Source organism: Pholcus phalangioides, unplaced genomic scaffold (assembly GCF_987345545.1).
Source record: "Pholcus phalangioides strain wild (caught in Gottingen) unplaced genomic scaffold, Ppha-v1.0 ptg000039l_1, whole genome shotgun sequence".
NCBI lineage: Eukaryota > Metazoa > Arthropoda > Arachnida > Araneae > Pholcidae > Pholcus > Pholcus phalangioides.
This window is the reverse complement of record NW_028301625.1, coordinates 463,436-487,104: the sequence shown is the minus strand read 5'-3', so window position 1 is coordinate 487,104 and position 23,669 is coordinate 463,436. Positions and strand designations below refer to the sequence as shown.

The 23,669-nt window shown below is 35.2% G+C and overlaps 1 protein-coding gene across 3 annotated transcripts in view; it reads left to right on the top strand.

Annotated features, from left to right (window-relative positions):
- Window positions 1-921: 921 nt before the first annotated feature.
- RNaseX25 (Ribonuclease X25) overlaps window positions 922-23,669 on the top strand; it is a 36,661-nt gene continuing 13,913 nt past the window's right edge. Inside the window, exons 1-5 of one of the 3 annotated variants that reach the window (XM_089253506.1) lie at window positions 922-1,204; window positions 4,556-4,646; window positions 7,952-7,998; window positions 19,287-19,356; window positions 19,995-20,062. In XM_089253506.1, the coding sequence (XP_089109632.1) occupies window positions 1,140-1,204; window positions 4,556-4,646; window positions 7,952-7,998; window positions 19,287-19,356; window positions 19,995-20,062 (341 nt within the window). In that variant the 5' untranslated portion in view covers window positions 922-1,139. Of the gene's footprint in view, window positions 1,205-1,383; window positions 1,441-4,540; window positions 4,647-7,951; window positions 7,999-19,286; window positions 19,357-19,994; window positions 20,063-23,669 lie in introns of those variants that run through there. The other 2 variants (XM_089253505.1, XM_089253507.1) reach the window with 2 other exon arrangements.

Genomic DNA, 23,669 nt, shown 5'->3' with positions numbered 1-23,669 from the left:
CGGCCGTAAGCGAACTCAATGTTTCAAAAATCGAGAATTCAATACAATTTTTTAAATTATTGATGTGGCGGAAAACTCGACTAAATTTCCGCATTTCTATGCTAAAATCGGCAATTTTTACATTGAACTCTATGGGCGATCGTGTTTGTTTGCACCGAGTCACGTGGTCTTCAAAGAAAGATGTTGAGGGAGACCGCTGACGTCAAGCTCCCTCCAGTAATATAAGCTCGATGGAAAATACAAGACGTATGGTCATCGAAATAATGATTTAAATTAATTCTGGTGGTTTTAAGTCCGGTTTCTAGTTGTTTTCGATAAAGAGATGAATCTCTTTTTTGAAAAACATAATTTTTCCGTATGTGCAATGTCTCCTCTTGCTTCCTTTTGTACTTGCAATAATTTCCTACCTCTCGCATATGTTTTTTATATTGTTTTGTATCAATGCCAACACAATGTGTCATTATCCCCATTGTGCATAATTTATGATTGCATCCATTGAGAAGAAATATAATTATTTCTCCTCTAATTGCATCTCGCTTTGTAAACTTCTGATAGATTTCTTTTTATGTTTTTTTCAAGTTTGTACATCTCTGCCCTCCCTGTTTTGCATATGTTATGCATTAATACAGAGAGAGAGAGAGTTATAATTAATTAATGAGTTTAAAAATTAATAATTTCATTAGTTAATACTTTTATTGATTAATAATTTTTTATTATTATTTTTATTGATAACAAACAACCAAAAAATATATGAAAATGAATTGACCATAATTTGTCCCGAAAAATATCGAAAACTTGTGAATTCATAAATCGGGATATATGGTCTGAAAAATCCTGAGTCAAGCTTTATCGTTAAATTTCGGATTATTTCACAGAAAATCGCGTACAAAGCTGCATTAAGAGTTTTTTACCTTTTTTTTAGCCTTTCAAGCGGCTTTGATCGCGTATGATTGAAATGAAATCGTAAATCGTGTTTGATAAATAGAGCATAGATTAATAATTATCGAACCAATAAAAGCAATTTCTTTTAATGCAAGGGGAGTTGCTGGAAAATAATGACGATTCAAATATCGGAAAACAAATATTCAAATATTATGGTATTGGTTTACTGAAAGGAAATCGTTGAAAAAAAAGAAACCATGTGCAAGTGCAGTTTATCCATTCGAATATTAGGAGTGATTTCGACTATATATTTTATTATAGAGTAAGTTAGAAGAGAGAGAGAGACACGACATTTATGAATTATTGGGAGAAAAAAATTAATTATAATTCATAATTCGATTGTGTCATGCTTTGCTCCTTTCATTGGAAATAATCCACAGAATTTCACAATTGTTAAGCATAAACAAAGGCGCAAAGACCAATTGTATTTATTCAGAGTAATAAAAACCCTTTAGAACCCTGTCTAATATTGAATTGAATGTTTAATAATCTCTTAAAGTAATAAGTGTCATTAAATAATATATTGTCATTTATGTAATTTACTTAATTAGATTGTGAAATAAGTATTTATTCATTGTAATCGTAATCTGAAATAGTATATTTATTGAGTAAATCCTGTCTAGTTGAACATCTTTGGCTTTGATAACATTTATGCAAATCAGAAAGGTATCCATTATAGAACAAAATTTCTTATGACATCATTAACAGGCAGCAGTGTCTGAAGAAGTGTTATGTACCTGAGGGTGCTCGGTTTGAGCTTTATACGGTATATTTTGAATTCTGGGAGTGATTAGACCTGTGGTACAGAATACTGTGGGTGATGGAGCTTCCACTGGTCCCCCCAGCTCTGACACCACTGCTAACACGCCTACATGATGAAGTATGACAAAAATGAATAAAAATAAATTATGCTTACAAGTACAGTCGAAGTGCAATTCCATGAATGTCCTATATACGAACCAACTAGTTTTTACATCAGAGGCACCGACATGAAGAAAACATTGGAGGGGCTTAAAGTTGCTGGTCGCCAGGGCCGCAGCTAGATGCTTGGTCATCCGGGGCAAGCGTGCATTTTGACACCCCACTGTAATGTTGAAGGAGAGGTTTCAGAATGAAATTTGCGCCCGGGTCATGAGACCCGCCTGCTCCCCCCCTAGTTTGCTGGTCGACACACGTACGTGCAGGACTTGACAAGATCCTGCGCAGGAGGAGAAAGGTGCATTGCATCTTTTTTTTTTCAGAAATTATTGGGGAAACGCAGCCTTCTTACAAAATGTATTAGGAGCAGGCTCAAACGGTCTCAGCCCCTAGGTTCTGGTGCCTATGTTTTACGCTAACTAGCTCTCTAGTTCTAAACAATGTCATTTTTTTAATGTCTTTCTGATAATTATGAGCTGATTTTTTGAGTTCGTAAAAGCGATCATCAACTTCATTCATGAATATAACATTTGGAAGATGTATATTTTTGTTGCTAGTACCTCACTGGGGGAAATAAATGGAGACAACATATGGAAAACAAAGAAGTTAGTGTTATGGCAAATATTATAGCAATTTTCTCTACACATTAATGCAGGGGTTTCAAACTGTGCACCGCAGCATCCTGGTGCACTTCCAATTTTTGTTAGGGGCATAGCAGAGGCTCATGACAAAGATTTTTCAAAGTGATTCTTTGTTAAACTGCTCTGGGGAGCCATGGATAAGTGTTGATTAGGAAAGGGGTGTCTGGGAAAGGGGGGGGGGGAGTTTGAGGACCCCTGCATTAATGTATGTATTGATAGGAATTTGTGTTTAAAATTTGCAATTATTCTAAGGTTTGTTAATTCAAGATATGTGGAAACTTGAGCAAGTATAGGTGTCCTTGCTTTTCATGATTCATTAGTTCTGTGAAATAATTGCATCAAGTGAGTTGAATGAATGTATGATAGGCGTAGAGGTTTCTCCACGATGATAAAAGAATGAAAATTTTACACCAGGCATCTTCATCCTGTTGCTCACGAGCACCACTGTGCTCCCTGAAGCACCCAGAGTGCTCAATGCTCGTGTCCGATTTCATGCTCACCAGCACTTGTTCAACATTCCAATTAAATACCTTGTAAAAATTGCAATCAAGGCATGAATTTGTATGCCAAACGTGCCGTAAGGGTGCACTTCTTTTGATGATGGGTATAGGTAGTACTCTCGACTAGAAAAAGGTTGAAGACCTCTGTTTTACACCAGTGTGTAAAGGCAGCAAACACAAGCCATAGTGGCAGAGATAGACTTGGGGTGGGGGGGGCACAGTGATGATTGCTGAAGGGCATGATGTCAATTCATATGCACCTATATGCATTAGATCAGTCCAAATAAATTTCTGGCTGCGACCCTGAGTGAACTGAGGCAATGATGTGCCTAGTGAATGAATTGCTTAAAGATTTCTCTCAAAATTCTGTTTGGTGAATTTAGCACAGTTTAATAACTAAGGCTAATACAGGGTTTTGTTATAAATAAACTAACACTACACTCAGACATTCTAATGGAGGTATTTTGATAAAACTTGGTGTATAGGATGCACAGACCATGGAGGAAAAGTAAGATATTCAATAAAAAAAAAAGTTCAAATTTTGACCACCAAGTGAAAAAGTGGCTCTTTTTATCACAGTTACCTTTTCCCATGGTCCAAATAACGTATATACCAAGTTTCAATGAAATATGTCTACCTTAAAGATCTTTTGGGAATGTGTGATGATCATATATTATTATAACTGGTGCTACATAAATCGGAGTAGTGTCCAGTATAATTAAACTGACCCTTCTCCACTTAATTATACTGTTACTTCTCCAACCTATGTAGCCAGTGCGGTCTTAACTGCTGGGCCCACCCGGGCACCTCAAGAAAAGAAGGGGCCTCACAAAAATAAGATCTGGTGGAAATTTTCTAAAATTTACCCGGTAGGGCCTCACAAAAATCACTTGGCCCAGACGCCCATGATGCTCTTAAGACGGCCGTGTATGTAGCACCCGTTGTGGTGAACGTATTTCATTCAAACTTTGTATATACGTTATTGCTCCATTTGAAAAAGATAACTGCAATAAAATCACCACTTTTTCACCTGGTGTTCAAAAATTGAACTTTTTTTTTTTATTGAATCTTCCTTTTTCCCCATTGTCCATATATCTACCAAGTTTCATCAAAATGCCTCCATCAGAATGGGCACTACATACGTCTGAATGGCATCAATGTATTTATAACCACCCTGTAATAATAATTTTAGCCTTAATTATTAACTCACAAATTCTCTCCAAGACCACTGTAAAAAGGAAGTACTGGAACATTAAACTTAAGGAATATTAGATGTGTAAAAGCATGTTCTGTTGATTCTTATTATAAAGGTTAACAATGTGAAACACTGTCAATGAATCTATTTATTAAATCCACCTGGAGGGCAGAGAAATTCTTTCCATTTTTATAACACTAGAGGAACTGTACTTGTGGAACCCTGTATATAGATTTATCCAGCTTCTTGTTAACAATTAAAAATAATTGGTGTGTGAAAAAATGTTTTATATTTTAGTTAAGATTCTGTTCTGTTATAAAGCAGTCTAATTCAAGCAATTGAAGGACTTCTTTTTTTAGATTTGGTGGTTGTCATCAAAAAGACTGGGATTACTTAGTTTTTGCTCAGCGATGGCCTCCAGCAGCATGTCTTGACATGGTTAAAGACAAGGTATTATAAAAATGAAACATTTGTGGAGGCAGCAATCAGATTAAATTTTTTTAATAAGCCCTGTGTCATCATATACAGTGTTTGTACCATCTGAATTTTTGTATATACAACCTCTGACAATAAAGTTCGGTGAATGAAGTCAGAACGGCCGATCTGGCAACACTGGCGAAGCAAAACGCTGCACATGCGTAGCGGCAGGTGTTGATCATCTGCCACCACCGTTGTTCAGTTGAGCGTCGTTTGTGTTCCGTGAAAGACTTGTTTTACAAAGTGCTTGTTTAGTGTGTTGGTTCTTAACTGAGAACAGGAAAATCCACAAGGAATTTCTACCTGAGGGAACGACGATGAATACTGCAAGGTACATTGAAATTTGACCTGTTTCATGAAATGTGTACGCAGGTACGACCTCAGTATGCACAACAAGGTTCATGGTTTCTTGTTCATGACAATGCTCACCCTCACACAGCCAATATCGTCAAACAGTTCCTGGCAAAAAAGGGGGTGGTGCAAATTGACATCCCCCATACTCGCCAGATCTTAAATCATCCAGACTTCTTCCTATTCCCACGACTCAAACTTGCTTTTAAAGGAAAGAGATTTGACGATATTCCTGACATCCAACGAAACGTGATGAGGCTTTTGTACTCTATCCCAAAAGAAGACTTCTTGCAAAGTTTCCAGGACATGTATAGGAGATCTCAGCGGTGCATAGTAATGGGAGGTGACTATTTCGAAGGACAGTAAGGTAACTTTCGTTAACATTTCATCTACGTTAATGTTACAGGACTATTCAACAAACTTTATTGTCAGAGGTTGTATTATAGAAAAAAGTACTGCGCATAATTCTATTAAGTTTTATGAAATGCAATTGGTTGGGATGCATAGTATTATTAACAGTTTTTAATGTTCTTAAAGGTATCAAGTCCGCCAAATCCTAGTTGAAACCAGTTAGTTAATGATACAGGTTTTGTTTTTTGTCTTTTTTAAATTAATCAATACTTTTGTGCAATAAATGAGAAAATAAGTACCTTTTGGTTTTAAGAAAATGAATTAAGGGAGTAAAATAGTCTCTGCATGAAAAAGCAAAACTTTTTCCATTGCAACACCAATCATTGTAGTTAATAGTACAGACCTGCCAACTCTCTGGATTTAGGCGGGAGACCAGATTTTTTACTCTTCCTCCCGCTCTCCGGAATTTTTAGAAATTTCTCTCAATTTTAGCCAAAAAATTCCAAGCGTCGAGTACACTATGCCATTTTCGGCATATGCTTTACAGGATGAAGAGTAGGGTCGCCAGATGATCTTGAGGATGGCAAAAATTATGCTGCTCTTGATGGGCAGGTATTTTTTCTACTACAAAATGAGTTCTTCCGGGAAAAGCTGCACTCGACTGACAATTCTGCCATTTTTGCTGTACAGCGATAATCATGCTCGTCTGGCATCAGCCTAACTGATTTTTATTTTTCCCCCTTTTTTATATGCAATGTTTCGGAAAACTAGTTCATTAGCTCCAGAGAATGCTAGATTCTCAGCATACAGCATATATGTAGATTTCTACAGCCCCCATTTCATTAATTCTGTCACAGCGTCAGAAACAGCCTCGCTTTCAAATCAGTTTTTCTTTGGTTTGGCATGGTACTGCACAGTCAGTGTGGGCTCTGCTTTATGTTAACGACTATGTTTGCCGTAGGTTACGGTAGCAGTGATGATCTATGGGAGCTCTTCACGGTCGCTGTTGTGTGCTGACCGCTTAGAAAAAGATTGGGCGATACAGTTGTATTGAAAATAAAGCTGAGGACATTCCAGATAGCATAAAAATTCAGTGGTAAATGTTTTGCATTATTATATTCTGTTCCGGCATAAGTACGCCAGACTTACCTGGGGGAGGGAGGACTTATGCCGGACTTACCTTTCTTTAATTAATTGATAAAAAATTTTTTTCAAAAATGAATAAAATTTTTTTTTGATTGGAGCTATTCAGATTTCTCTAGACTCTAAAAGTTGGCATGTGTCTGATAGTATTATAATTACAGTAGACTCTGGACTCTCCAGCCTAATGTGGTGGAAGGGCGGGTGGATAACTGAAAAGCCGGATAGGCCAGAATTCTATAAATGCTTACTTCTTACCTCCACCCAGTGTTATCCAAAAATATAATTTTGAAAAGTAATTTCACTTGAGGCATGCTTCCAAATAAACATAGTGTCCAAATAAACATAAAAAAAGTGTCCAAATAAACATAGAACTCATGTGTCATTATGTTGCAAGAGGCCATATAGTTGTTAAAATAAAATATTAACTTTTTATATGGACACCTTGTGCTCAAAAGCCCAATTAAAAAGTTGTTGCCCTGTCTTTCCTGATGCAAAAAAATCCACATTTCCAAGAGATATTCAAATTCTGAAATATTCAAATAAGCTGAGATATTTAAATTAAAAAAAATGGAGAAAAGTTGGGGGAAAAACAACATAAACTAACATACACAGAATGCTTTCTTCCCTCATTTATGTCTTTTTTCTAACTTTTCTCTGTTTTTTAAATTCAAATATTTCAGCGAATATTTCACTTAGAAACATGGAATTTTTTTTGTTGGCATAGAAGAGATAAGGCAACAACTTTCTAATTGGATTATTGGGCACAGGGTGTCCGCATAAAAATTTGACATTTTTATTTTAATAACTATACAACCACTTGTAACATGAATATCATCTCTGAGTATTATACATTATTTGGATATTTTTTCTAATTGGAAGTATGCTTATAGTATCAACGAACGGTTCACTAGTAAAGTGCCATACGCCCTGTATATATAATATTTTTTATAAAGCATCATTCAAAGCTGTGTATATATTTTATTAAACAAAATTGTTTATTAAAAATTACTCATGCAAAATCAACTGAATAAAACAATGAATTTCTATGCTGAAGATGTGATTTATTGCCTTACTCCTTCAATATGTTTTCATCAAACCTTGCTTCTTCAAACAATAATTTCAATTCACATTTACCATCTTCACCATTAGGCAAATCTGTAACAATTCATGTCTCCTATAGACAATGTGTTCATTTAAATTTCATTCTTTTGAAATTTACTACGTAATGATAATTTTCTTTTGTAGTTTCACTTATGATGTTAGTTATAGCAGGTACAAATACTATTTTATTTAGTATTAATATGATCTCTGTTTACCTGGTAAAAAACACTTCAGTCACCAAGAAAAATTGTTCTTTTTTTATAATAATCCAATTTGAAATTTAGAATAGAATTTCTTTTGAAATACATTACTATAATTTCTGTAAATTTCAGTGTGTTATTCCAGAAGATGTGACTGATTGGATTATCCATGGCTTATGGTAAGTATCTTTTTATTCACCAGCTTTTGAAATTCTCTTCATAACTGATGCAAAGAGAACTAGCGGTGATATTGCAAGGCTGCGCAGCCACTGGTTTTTAAAGAAAGAAAATTAATTATTATTAAAAATCTGTTTTATTAGTAATTTGTTCACTTATCGCCATTTTATAAAGTAGTCTTTTTTTTTTAAAAAATCCGTAGATCTATTTTATTTGAAAAATTGATTAAAGACCCAATTAAATCCATTTAAACATCAACTAAATGCCTACATGATCATGCTTGTTTTGCTCATTTTTGTCACACTACAGCCATTCAAGGACTCCCAACTTCAAGGGGCAAATGCGAGCTGATTTCCCAGTTAAAAAGTTTTGTCACAGAGAGCAACAGGCCTACAACAATACAATTATTCAATCAGGGCCATGGTGTGCCTTCTCGGAGCCCTGAGCAGACTTTTCCTTGGAGCCCCTCTTGAAAGGGTTATTATTATGCAAAACAAATGTCAACTTTTATGGGGCCTCCATTCGGGCTGTGCTTCGGTTGCCTCGGCCTAGTAACGGCAATCATTACACTCATAGTTAGAAGAATAGATGGCAGTACTGTAACAAGCATTACACATAAGCAAACAGCCGCCTGGCAGTCGAGTGGTTAAGGAACTAGCTTCTCACTGTGCAGGTCTGGGTTCGAATCCCGGTTTGGACATGGATGTTTACTAACACTAACAAATTCCCTGGAAGGATCATGCTGATCCCTTGGATATACGTGAGGATCACATTATTATGAAAAAAAAACAAACTTCACATCAGATTCACTACACGCACATACAGATTCCAACATGTACCAATTTGTTAGAAGTTCCACAGAGGAATATGGACGAGATGCAAATGTGATTCAGTAATAGTACCCCAATAGCAAACTATATCTTGAGTAAATCAAACTGATACCGGTATGACATTGCCAACATCATACCGGTACCGGTCCAATATACTGACGATATAGTGTGCTACTGGGGTTCGAGGGCTCACAAAGGCAAGAGACAGAAACCTACAGTTTATTGCAGATTCCAAACTGTAGAGTTTGATACATTTTTTCTTATATGTCTCATCAAGAATCCTTTAATGGCGGACCACCTATTGTAGCATTGCTTTCTGTTGCTGTCCTGTCATGTTATCGCCATTTTTTTTATCTACATGTCAGAAAGCAGAATATTTTTCAGCCTTTTGACATTGTTTCCTACAGATTCCACTGTGCTTTTATGCAATTATTTAATGTGTAATTTCTTTGCCTCTCTCAATGAAACAGACAGGCTGATCTCCAGTTATTGCTTTCCGGTTTTTAATTTTTTATATACTTTTTTTTCAAGACAGTCAACCCTCTTCATTCATTATTAATTAATTTCTAACTAATGCACCTGTTAAAAAGCCATGTACAAAACAATGACAATCCTGAACAAAATGAGTAAGAGCTGAGGCCTATTTACAGGGGGGCTAAGCAGGCTTTATCCCAATGCAGTAAGTTCCAAAGGCAGCAAATTTTAATATTTGGTGGTCAAGAACATCAAATTAGAACTAGAGAGAGGCAGCAAAATTTGAATAGCCCACAGGCAGAAAAGCCTGTGGCCTTTTTCTGCCTAAATCCACCTATGAGTAAGAGAAACAGACTCAAGTAGGATAATGAAGCAATACACAGTGTGTTCGTAAACTGTTTAGAAAAAATTTGATGGGGGGAATAGTACCATATCCAGGTAAACAATATTTACAATGGAACCTATGGTCACAATCCACTGTGTCAGAAAAGCGAAACTTAGAAATATGTCCAACAAGCACAAGTCCAAGCACAACTTTCTAGAAATTTTCATACAGCAAATGATTGGTGATTATGTTCTGGAAAAGTATTGCTTCTTGAATAGAGCAGAAGTGAGCGCTTTTGTTTGTTGGACATGTTTTTAAGTTGTGCTTTTCTGACCCTCTAAGTGGATTTCGACCATAGGTTCCAAACCAGGCTATGAAAAAATCATGATTTTTTTAAAATTAAAATATTAACTGACTGCTTGTTAATTAAAACAAATCTTTTTAATCATTAAGAATGCATATTTTCACATCACCTTAACTGCTTTTCTCTCCTAATCGCTCAAATTTTATTAAACATTAATAAATAAACAACAAATGAACTATAAGCAAAAATATGAACACCAAAAATCTATGTTTATGTAACATGAAAGGTGATTGAGCACAAATTAACTTCATGGATTAAAATTTTTTTTGTAGAGAAAAGTGTTTTTGTTCATGAACCCCCACCCCCATTAAAATGAATGAGTGGTGGCATCGCAATATCACGTATCTGGTATAGACATGTCAATTCACTCAATGTACCAGCAAAGGGCCATTCAGCATCAACTAAATAAAACAAATTCTATATTGGCAAGATTGTTTCTTGCACAATGAATGGATGTGTTTCTGACTTGCATGATGTTTCTTAATGGTTTACACATTTTCATTCTTTCATAGATTTAATGAGTTTTGGTAAACAATAAGCAACACAAAATTTTAATACAAAAAAGTAAAGTCGAAAGCCCAATGATATGTTGGTACAACATCTATTATTGTTTTTGAATCAGCAATCAGGGCCTAGAATTCAAGCCTTGGATCTATCATCGGATAGATCGTAAAGATCTCTTGGGAATACGTGATGATCATATTATTAAAAAAAAATAATAATTCCTCTGTTTTTTAATCATTGGAACCCTAGTGCCATATGGCAATGCATTGAATATAATGCAGTTCAGCTAAGTTTATCTCCCTAAATTTTTCTTAGAGGTTTTCCATGCACAAAATCTAGAAATAGAGCAGCTCTCTTTCTGCACTGTTTCTAGGGATTAAGTTCACGTCTATATGTACCCCAAAGATCTATGCTTCTTTTAATCACATATCAGTAACATGCAAACCATATCAGGTTACATTTACTTCAATATCATTGAATTTATGTAAAGAAAAAACAAAATTTAAATTTTGTGATTTAAATCAGCATACCCTGTTCCAAACAATATTACTATTGTAAATATTGTTTGTTTTGATGGGTACTATCACCTCTCTAATTTTTTCTAAACATTTTACAAACATCCTGCATTTTGAAAGATGAGTTTAGAATAAATACACTTATTGTCTAGAAAAAAAATTCCCCTTTCCCTGCCATACATAAATAATATGTATATACATATAATCATGACCCTGTTCTAGAAGTTATCACTCACACAAACTGGATATACAACTAATCACTCACACAAACTGGATATACAACTAATCACTCACACAAACTGGATATACAACTAATCACTCACACAAACTGGATATACAACTAATCACTCACACAAACTGGATATACAACTAATCACTCACACAAACTGGATATACAACTAATCACTCACACAAACTGGATATACAACTAATCACTCACACAAACTGGATATACAACTAATCACTTACACAAACTGGATATACAACTAATCACTCACCCATCTTGCTCCATAACTAAACCTTGACTTAAAAAATCAGATCAGACCAGTAGTTTTATTTGTTAAATCTAGAAAATCATTGAGTCAGGAACTTGAATTCTTGGTGAAGTTAAGATATTTTGTACATTACTTTCTGAAAAAAAAAGGTTTGATAGGCAAAATATCCAAAATTTCTAAATAACTATAAGATTGTGTTGAAGTGTTTTTCTTGAAAATAGTGTTGAAAACTTTTGTTTTAAAATGTTTCACTTTGTGCATTTATAAAGTCAAAGCTTAAAAATTCACTACTACTTTCCACGAAAAAAAACTGTTCTGTTTTCTTATAAGATGGTTTATTTTACTGACAAGCATTATTAATTACATGCATGAAAGTTTTCAGTTTGTAATTTACTTGTTATCTGCTTGAAGCAATGGAAGTAAAAAGTGGTTTTTTTTTTTAAAGACATATGATGATGTAAATTATCTTGTGTAACTACACTACTCTTTATACCATATTTTCCTGCATATAATCCATGACTCATACATTAAAAAATATATGAATTTCTTGATATGGATCGTACTGCATTTTATCTGCAACTTTTTTCCAAGAGGCCAGAATAGAGATGATTTTTTTTTTAGACTATAGATGCAAGTAGAAAATTAATATTTTTTTCTGCAAAAGTGTGACCACCTCTTCTATTTCTTAAGATTTCATTATTGATGAATATGTGAATTATACATGCCATGGATTATACAGAGGAAATTACAGTAATTTTAATTTTAAGTACATACAGGGGTTGGACAAAATAATATGAATACCAGTGAAATGAAACAAAATCTTTATTAATAGGCTGTTGACCCTCCTTTTGCATTAATTACAGCTTGTATCCATCGTGGGATGGACAAATACAAGTCATGCACCACAGTCACGGGGATACGTAGCCACTCCTCCTGCAAAAAGGTCACTAATTCTGAACATGTTTTTGGAGGTGCAAACCTACTGCACAGTTTGGCCTCCAAAATACCCCACATAGGTTCAATTATATTAAGATCAGGGAACTGAGCAGGCCACACGATGTAATGTAGTTTGGCCTCCAAAATACCCCACAAAGGTTCAATTATATTAAGATCAGGGAACTGAGCAGGCCACACGATGTAATGCAGTTTATCATCGTGTTCATCAAGCCAGTCTCCGACAATTCCAGCAGTGTGAATGGGCGAATTACATCTTGGAACACAGGTCGAGAATCAGGGAACTAATATTGCACCATTGAATGAAGATGGTCGACCAGAATACTGACATAAACCGATGCTTTAACCCGCCCATCCAGGACAACAAGTGGGCCGATACCACGGTGAGACATGATGCCCCACAGCATCACTGATCAACCTCCATGCTTAACAGTAGAAAGGAGACAGTCAACATCGTAAGCTTGTACTGGCATTCTCCAAACGTAAACACATCCGTTGATCTGGAATAATGTGAACGACGATTCGTCTGACCAGATGACATTCTACCATTGTTGTTGTGTCCAATTCTTATGTTTGTGACACCATGTTCGTCGTTTCAAGGCATTGCATTGTGTCACCGATGATTTTGGAATAGTCGCTCTACTTTGTATGTTTGCTGCATGTAGTTCACGGCAGATAGTTTTTGTCGATACACCTTCTTTTAGATGTGTGTTCATCTCAGATGTTATCTGGGATTCTGTTATCTTGTGCTTTCTGGCCACAATCCGCTTCAAAACCCTTCTGGGTCTATCAGCCATCTTCGACTTTTGGCCACTGTAATGCTTGGTAGATGATGTCTTTCCCTATTTGCTATAGGCTGTCATTACCATCAACACAGTATTTCTTCCGACACCAACAAGGGTGGCCGTTTTCGTTACTGTGGCCCCGGCAAGACGGGCTCCAATAATCATGCCTCTTTAGAAATCTGTGAGGTCAGCCATAACGAAGTTTTAACGCCCCAGTATACATCGCATACGAATGCTATCACTGTTCGTTTAGACTGATGTGTGCACATTATCGCCCACTAAGTGGAACTCTTCCACACTAGAGGGCAGGCGTATATGACAGGTTCCCTCGAGTGTTGTTTTTTGCACAGGTGTTCACATCATTTTGTCCAACCCCTGTACTTTATAACCCTATTTTCTCTATAAAGCGAAATCATCTATATAATCCATAGACTAATATTATTATTGTGTAAAGTATCATAAATTCTCTTTCCTTATAAAATAGATGAATGCAAATCCAGTACTATGAGATACAGTTAGTGGCTGTTGATGATCTTGACAATTATGACCATTTTCTGTTTTGCGCATACCAGTGTCAATGAATATTCATCAAGAAAAAACAAAGTTTTTCACACATTTTCCATTTTATTTGATAAAAATAGTGAAAGCCAAAAATCTATTTTCAAAAAAAAAAATTGTACTTTCAAAAAGTTGAAAATTATGGTAAGAGGCGGTTATAAAAATTAACATTTAGAACACTAAATGGTAGACAGAAAATTGTGCATTTTATTTTCCATTGTGGTTGTCATCATTACACTTTTAAATAGTATTCTTTTGAGAAAGTAATGATCAGTTCTTGTCCCAAAGCTGAAAATGATGTTAATGTGGAAAAAAAATAAATAAAAGTAATTTAATTTGCACTGCACAAAAAATTTTCTGTGAAGGTATTTTATAATACAATCTAGGTTTGAATCTCAGTTCATGTAGATGGTTGTAGCGATTCAAAATAGGTGTCTGCCTGTAGGTTCATGTGTAGTTGGCACTCAGTGCTGTGATTACGATAACATCCAGACCTTAAACTAATAATATGCTAGAGAAGAATTCGAAAGAAAAAAAATTCAGCATAGCCAATACCTTACTGCCTTCCGACAACAAGATTGTCAATATACTGTAAAAAAAAAGTTTGATTTGGTTCTAGTGTTCTTAGTGATGCAAGTACTGCTACAAGAATAATGGAATATCAGAGAAACTGCTGCCTAGGGAAAAGGGAACGTTCAGCCATTGCAGAACATATGTGGGAAACCGGTCGCAAAATTAAATTTGAAAATACTGAGGTGATATCGTCTGAGATGCACTACTATGCTCGCTTTCATAAATATTCAAGCACCACAACATAAATCAAAAGGAGGAGATGATGAAGGTGCATCCCATTTGAGTCCCATTACTTCAGTGGCACAGAGAGCCCAGATTTGCCCACGACAAGAGTCAGAGAGCTATCAAATGACTTTGACAGCCATTCACCACTAGACCCCACACACAGCCAATCTGAGCACAACACATCCACTCAAGTCAGCCAATGCAGCTCTTCCGTGGCTGATCAAGCCTCAGCAGTCTATATAGAGAACAACTCGACAACACTAGATTTATGAAGCCTTTTTCACTTGTTGCAGAAACCCATATGTGTTTAACCTGAGAAAATGCCTGCCACAGATGTGGGCAAAATGTCAGGAAGAAATGCCTTAGAACATGACCTAATAGCCCTGAAACTGCTTGTAACTCAGGAAACTTCTTGTTCTTGTACATGCGTACTTATATTTTTTAAAATTTTCACTTCATACTTAATCACATGAATTATTGAAACCTGCTTTAAAACGTTTTCACACGTAGAAAAATTATAAATCAGCGAACCTGTTTTTTTTTATGAGTGGAACAACAGGAAAATGAAGTATACATGCTCATAATCATCCCCTACCCCAAAGAGATTACAGTCATTCCCTAACTTAAAAAATTCCAAAGCTGTGAATAAAATATTATGGCAGCCTCAGCCAACCCTATAGATATTTAGATTGATTTTAAATTAACCCCCCCCCCCAGAGTGGCCTTGGCAGTATTTGGCAAAAGTTGTTCAAATTTTCCTGATAAAGACATGATAAAACTACTGTATGCTGTTTAAATATATTATCAGTAGTAAATTTATAAGCATTGTTAAACACATTACTAGACTGGATCAGGCACAATGCAACTACAGTACTATGCACATGATTGAAAAATCCCCATTTGGATGGACAACTATGCATAAACATGCTTATTATTTCTTCAGAATAAGTCTTCAATTGGCCACAAATAAAAAAAAATTACATAAATAAGCAAAAATTCAAAAATAAATAAAATTCTACAGCTTCAATGCTATACAGTTTTGAGTTAAAGCACTTTTCACATGTAAGGATGGATTGATGTTAGATGTTCCAAGCATAGAAATTTTTAGAAAAGTCTACAGAAGTATTTGGAAGACCTTTACTTTACAGTTTTAAAATTGATTTATTCATTTTTGAAAATTATTTGATAGAAAAAAAATCTTGAAAAGGTGCAATGCGTTGCTGTTAAAACATGTTTACATGTTACAAAGTCATAAATATCATTAGATTGAAACAATAGCCTATGATAAAGAGAGGAAATACACCAGCTCTGAATCTCCATCACCACATTAAAGTTTTGATATTTGATTGCTTGTGATTCATCTGTCAGATCCATTGCACCCAATGAAGGGATAAGATAGAATGATTATATGGAATTCGCAAAATGGCAGAATGGAAAACAACTTGTCATTATACACTCATGTCCATAAATTAAGGATAATTCAGAATCACACAGAAATCGAAATCTAAAGTAAAAATTTCACCTGTAGAATTATCACACACATCTGCAAGAATGATATGCAAATTTCAGGAAGCCACCAGATGATGTCGATAGTAGGTCACAATGACGAGAGTGTAAGAGGGGGGGGGGGTATATAAGGAATGGTGGCAAAGAAGTGAAATTGTTCACAAGAGTTCTGTAAGGCGCTCAGTGCCATAAGCGAATAGTTATGACACAGAAGACGCATGTGGATGATTTTTTACGTGGTAGAATTATCGGCCGCCTGGAATGTGGGCGTACTCAGATGGAAGTATCCGAGGAACTTGGAATTGCCCAAAGTGTCATCTCTAGGCTTTGGCAACGATTCCAAGATAACGGAAATGTCAGTAGACGTTACAGTACAGGTCGCCCCGAGTTATAATGCCGAATAAAGACCGGTATTTGGCAGTAACTGCCAAAAGAAGCAGACGGAGCATAGCATCCAATCTGTCTCGTCAGCTATCTGCAGCCACGGGTACCACAGTTTCAAGGCAAACCGTGTACAGACGTTTGGGAGATATTGGTCTATATGCTCGCAGGCCTGTCAGACGTGTTCCGCTCACGGCAACTCACTGTCGGCAGCGATTAGCCTGGAGTGGAGAACATGCAATGTGGACATCGTCACAGTGGGCTTGTGTGATGTTTTCCGATGAGTCCAGGTTTAGCTTGCAGTCTGATTTACGCCGGACTTTCATATGGAGAACGCCAGGTACCCGTTACCACCAAGACAACATCATTGAACGACACCGTTACGGTGGTGCAGCATTGCTCGTTTGGGATGGAATTATACTGGGTTCCAGAACAGATCTGCATGTTCAAACCGGAACCATGAAAGCCCAAATTTATCGGAACATCATTCTGGAACAACATGTACATTTGTTTAGGGGTGCCATGGGCGCAGAATTTGTGTTTATAGATGACAACACCCATCCTCACCGAGCAAACATCGTAAACGAATGCCTTGAATCTGAGGATATAACCCGTATGGAATGGCCAGCATTCTCACCTGACTTGAATCCGATAGAGCATGTGTGGGACATGCTTGGCCGACGAGTTGCAGCCCGTCAACCACCTCCTACATGTGTACCGGAACTTCGGAGAGCATTGCTTGCTGAGTGGAGTGATCTTCCCCAAGATCAGATCGATAATTTGATACTCAGCATGCCTAGGCGTTGTACGGACTGTATTTCATCGCATGGGAGACATACAATGTATTAACCATCATACCAACCATGTAATAGTAAGTTTTTGTAAAGGAGATATTTTTTACAATTGCTCCAGGGAGCAAAAATCGTAGTTTTTATGAATGGTATCTACATACACCATCGTTTTTGTTCTTTATCTTTTGTTTAATAAATGGGCTTTATGAATAAGTAACGTTTGTTTTGTTTCTGAACCTTTATTTGCCGGAGCTGGCATTATCCTCAATTTATGGACATGAGTGTATAAAGTATAGCCAATTGAATAAGATTCAGAGATGAAGCCTGAAAATGGAAAACACAATAAGTGCCTAATTGCAAATTTTACAGGAAAGTGAAGAATAAGTTTCAGGTCAATTTTGGCACTTATTACATTTTCCAGGTCTGATACTTACTACTGATAATGATAATATATGCAAGGGTAATCATGACACTTCCTCCAGTCTCCAGGTCATCACCTCTCGCAGTACTTATGTCACTGGCGACATCTACCAATGCATTCAACTAACTTAGAGTGAATTGGACATTTACACTGTTTCCTGGGTTGAAATCTTGGTATATTTACTACATTTTGATGTGGAAAAGAAAATTTTCTTTTGGTTCTCACTGCATTTTCCATTTCTAGTCCTCAATATTTAGACACAAATATATCAATTCATCTTCTTCCCATTTCAGTCAGTCCGTGAAATTATTAGAAAAATTTCACTGGTCCACAGGTGTAAAAAGGTTGAAGAACACTGTTATAAACAATATAATGACAATAAAGAGGAAGCTAATAATAAAGGCAAATAGCAAAACAAAATCCTTATGTACTTGGAACATACTGTGAGTTCTACCTTCATAAGAAAAATATAACCACTACCACACATGCTGATCAGAGATTCCACACTTTGAGTTGTTTACCAAATCTTAAAAATCCTGGTTGCTTAGTATATGTCTGAAGAAATCGGACACTGCTATCAGAATGAAGCTGAATGCTTGCATGAAATCTTCAGTGGTGATGACAGTGAACCCAATCTACTCGTTACCATTAGGGATCTCATCACAGAAATATTTGGAATAATGTCCTGTGGACATCTACAGTGAATCCTGCTTATAACATTCCCATTTAAAACGTTTTTCCACTTAGTAAGAGTTATTTTCATGGTCCCAATTCTTGCCAATATTCATTGCGCTTTCTATATATTCTTTCTATATTTCTATTCATATTCTATTTGAAGCTTTTTCCTGCTTACAACATTCTTTCATGATGATTTTTTTAAAAACATTTTAAGCAGGATTCACTGTATAACCAGAAATCTACTGATGATACTGATTGGGGAAGCCTATGTTTCTTTGCTAAAAGTTTTGTTCCTATTAACTTCACTTTCTTCATTTTTAGTCATGTTAGAATAGTTTTTATGACATGAAAAATATATATATTTGTCCTGATAATTTGCAAAAAAAAATCTGCCTCATTTATTTTTGGTCAAATCTCTCAGTAGGCTGACTTTATTGGTGCATTATATTTTTATCATAATGTCTTTTAATTATGTCTAAAATTTGGAGTACAACAAGGATAAAATTAATTTATTTTCCATTAATGCAATTATGAGTTATGTCAACCCTTAAACTGCTCAATCCCTTATGAGCAATTAATTTGATATCATAAGTCTCGATGGAAATAACATTTGAAAAAAAAAAAAATTAATGTAATGTGACTTCTTTAGAAATTATGTACTGCAAGTTGTCTTGAGCTGATGTGATTCCTCAATAAATATGTTTCAAATTATTTTTCCTTTAAAATGAAAAATAAAATCCATACAATGTAATCAGAAAACAAATACAGAATTTTTGCTCAGTTTAAGTGTTAAAAAACAGATTATAATGATTTATAGACAAGTTATTTTAAAATACAGTGACTTAAACATATGCAAAGTTTAGATAGTTTTATGAGAATTATTTAATAGTGTGTTGTTTTTATATAATTTAGGCCAACTTATATACATGGGTATCCAAGTTTCTGTAACAATACTTGGAAATTTAACAGCAAAGATGTTGAGGTATGCATAATTCATATCTTTTAGTCTTTGATTTAGCTAAGCTGAAGCAAAAACAAATCTCTTGTATATTTTGTGGCAAGACATCTGAAAGATTATGAGAAACTTTTCATTTTATTTACCACTGATAATATGCCATTTTCTGTAAGTGCTTGTGTAAAGTTTCAAGTCTGAATCTGTCAGGTTGCTATATAATGCAGTAACATTTAAAATAATGAAATATCTGGTTTATATCAAAAGCATTACGTGGAAATTAAAAATATTCAAGACTGGTTGGCTTGCTGCCTGCCAGCCAGGGCTGTCTTAAGAGCATCACGGGGGCCCTCCATACCAAATTTTAACGCTTGCGTTAAGATTTGGTATTCAACCCAAGTGGGAAACTCGGTCAGCGTGACTAGTGGTTAAATTTTCCTCTGAAGACGGCACCCATTGGTGTTGAAATGCATTAGGACTTTTTATTTTCGTGTATTTGCCTTATTCGTTGGTGTCTTTTTAATAAATGAGAATGAGTCAAAACCTCAGAAATGCTCATTTCAAGATATTTTCAACATAACTCGAAAAGATTTTGCCGAAATTCAACGTCTAAAATAAATTGGGCACTAACAAATTAATTAATATAAACATAAATTTTTTATTTTCAGCCAATAATACCAGAGCTAGAGGTGAAGTGGCCCAATTTAATATCAGGGTCTTCATCAACTTCTTTTTGGTATGTATGATTTTCAAGTTATTTGGCAAATAATTTCACATTTTTTACATCTAAATATAGGATCTCACCTATAGGTGTTTGTGAAAAAATACAGGCAATACTTCTTATTACATGATTTTTGTGCTTGATCGATTTTTGATATGTGATCTAAAAGTATGGCGAATATTATTGCTGATTGCCATCTAAAGGGATACCGGAAAAATTTTACCTGGGCTACTTTGGTAGAAATGCATAGTATATTTTATTGTACTTGATTCATTCAGCCTGTTTGAGCTACTAATGGAAGAACATGTTATTCAAAAAGTGTTGTAAATCATGGATCATAAAAACTGTATTAACATGAACAAATGTATTCTGAACCCAGAAGTTGTTCCCATCAAAAAACAGTACAGTGTGTTCTTGTCACTCTATTACCAGATTTGAAACCATGCAACTTCTGGCTCATTCCCAGAATCAAAATTCAAATGTTTCAAATAAATTCAAGACATTGAGAAGGACACAACAGTACAGCTTGAAACACTCACAAAAAAGGACTTCCAGCCCTGCTTCAAAAAATGTCTAGAGTGATGTTGAAATTCATCAAAGAAAGATTGATATTGCAATTTTCAAAGCAAGGAGTACGCAAGGAGTACGCAAGGAGTTTGAGAGAAACTAACTGTAACTGTGAAAGAAGTTTTGATTGACAACGTACAGAGCTATCATTTCAACTTTTTCTGAGGGGGGGGGGGGGCAAAGAACATATACTCAATGTATGCACATATATATACATTTGTATATATATATTTCTAGTGTATTTTTTAAAGCCAGGGGAAGCAAGTGCCCATCTCCCTCCCCCAAATGAGTCTGGCAACATATATTTTTTATTTAACTATTCACCATATTTTCTGATCATATCTTATATGAGTTATTAGAGTCAATATGATAAAAATAACCAATGTAAGCGAGTCTAAAATATAGTATAGCAATAGCTAAATGCATATTTTGGAACTTGGAACTTTGAGAAGTTCTTCCCTTAGTATCAAAATAATAGAAAAATAACGAACACAATAAAAATACAAAAATATGGTAATTTTGTATGTAGTACTTTTTGTGCACACCCTTGTAGCACAAGGTTTTTTTTTTTGTGTGTGCGTTCTGTTGATCAAGGAGATGCAGTATAGTCCTCAGACCACGAGATGAATTTTCGCTGCGTCATGTCACGTCATGTCGGATGATTTTATTCAATTTTTTTTTGGTAAAACGATTGCACATCGAGAAAAGTTCATCAGTGACTGAGCTTTCACGATTGGCATGTCCTTCTAGGATAAAATAGAATTGTTTGACGTGCCGTAGCCAAATCTCATCTCGTGGTAGGAGGACTATAGTCCTGATTGACAGCTACAGCTTTAAGAGGATTTTGTTCATCTGCAAGCTAGTTCAGGCAAAACCAGGTGTCATAGGCACATGATGTAAATGCATTGGATGCTGCTTATTCTTGTGCCTGAGGATGTGAGGCACAATTATGGGGGAAGGGTGTTCAAGATCAGTAACCAGTATGACCGGGAACGCAAGCTGACTATTATACTCTTCCCCTGCAGCAAACTAGATGCGGGGAAGGGGGGGGCCTTAGTGGAATTCTGATATTTTTTATTTTATTTTGTGGACTGAACACAACACATAAAACATGCAATCAAAACAACTGAGAAAAACACACAAAAAAAATCCCCCAAAAAAATGACATCATGATGACACAGACACTTTGACCCCAAGGAACTGAAAGTCTTTCCAGTAGGTCAGTATAAATTAGATTAAAGAGTTATCGGATATTAGTATCAGATTATGCAACAGTCTTGTTACAGTACTAATTGGTTAATATTTTATGAAGTCATATATATATTTTGAGATATTTTTTAACTGAACAAAGAAAACATACATATATATATTTAAATACAAACATATAAAATTACTCAGTTGACATACACAGAATTCACGTACAATCATATAATCACATGTACATTTCAGTTGATTAACAGGAATGGTTATATTTTTAGAATTGCATGTTTTATGTGTTGTGTTCAGTCCACAAAATAAAATAAAAAATATCAGAATTCCACTAAGGCCCCCCCCCTTCCCCGCATCTAGTTTGCTGCAGGGGAAGAGAATAATAGTCAGCTTGCTTTCCTGGTCATACTGGTTACTGATCTTGAACACCCCTCCCCCATAATTGTGCCTCACATCCTCAGGCACAAGAATAAGCAGCATCCAATGCATTTACATCATGTGCCTATGATACCTGGTTTTGCCTGAACTAGCTTGCAGATGAACAAAATCCTCTTAAAGCTGTAGCTGTCAATCAGGACTATAGTCCTCCTACCACGAGATGAGATTTGGCTACGGCACGTCAAACGATTCTATTTTATCCTAGAAGGACATGCCAATCGTGAAAGCTCAGTCACTGATGAACTTTTCTCGATGTGCAATCGTTTTACCAAAAAAAAATTGAATAAAATCATCCGACGTGACGTGACGTGACATGACGCAGCGAAAATTCATCTTGTGGTCGGAGGACTATACTGCATTCCTTGATCAACAGAATGCACACAAAAAAAACAAAAAAAAACCTACAATATTTCTGAGAAAATCTGCTACAAGGGTGTGCACAAAAAGTACTACATACAAAATTACCGTATTTTTATTGTGTTCGTTATTTTTCTATTATTTTGATACTAAGGAAAGAACTTCTCAAAGTTCCAAAATATGCATTTAGTTATTGCTATACTATATTTTAGACTCGCTTACATTGGTTATTTTTATCATATTGACTCTAATAACTCATAGTATTAATAATAATAATAGTAATTCATTCACTCCAATGCATACAGGGTGCGTAAATACTTGACATTTTGAACACTTGTAGAATTCATTCTTGTCTATCACCAGATCTTTACATACGCTGCATCTAGAATTTTCCATTTTATTATTTACTAAAGCACTGTGCTTAAAAAAAAAGTGAATTTTTAGTTCATATTTTTCTTTATGGATGGCAACTCTGTATTTCTTTGCTCAGTTCGTTTGTTTCAACCAATTACTAACACATTCACTTATTTTTTGTGTATTATTTCATCTAAAATTATATTACCATAACAGATTTACAGACTCTTTTTGTTCCAGCAACTTCAAAAACTGAGTTTCTGGCTTATTTATATCTATACGACACTTATATTTTTATAATTAATATATATTTTTATATTATTATATATTTTTATATTATTATATATTTTTATATTATTATATATTTTTATATTATTATATATTTTTATATTATTATAATTTTGCAAGAGCTGTCCGATTGCGTGTTTGTAAACATTGATGGCCTGTTGCCAGATGATGCCCCCATTTATGGTCAAGAAGGGCAAATCAGTTGTCATCCTATCAGATTTTGAAAGGAAATTGAAGTATATGACAAGGTTCAATTTAAAATTAAATGCACATATTGGCCACTAAGGCTACTAATATCAGTGTATTATACTTTTGTACAGCAGTGCATAGTGTTTAATGATAGATGTGTTTTTAGAATTCCTACTAAGTTAAAACAGCTGTGTATGCTGCCTAAAGTTTTTTTTTCTAT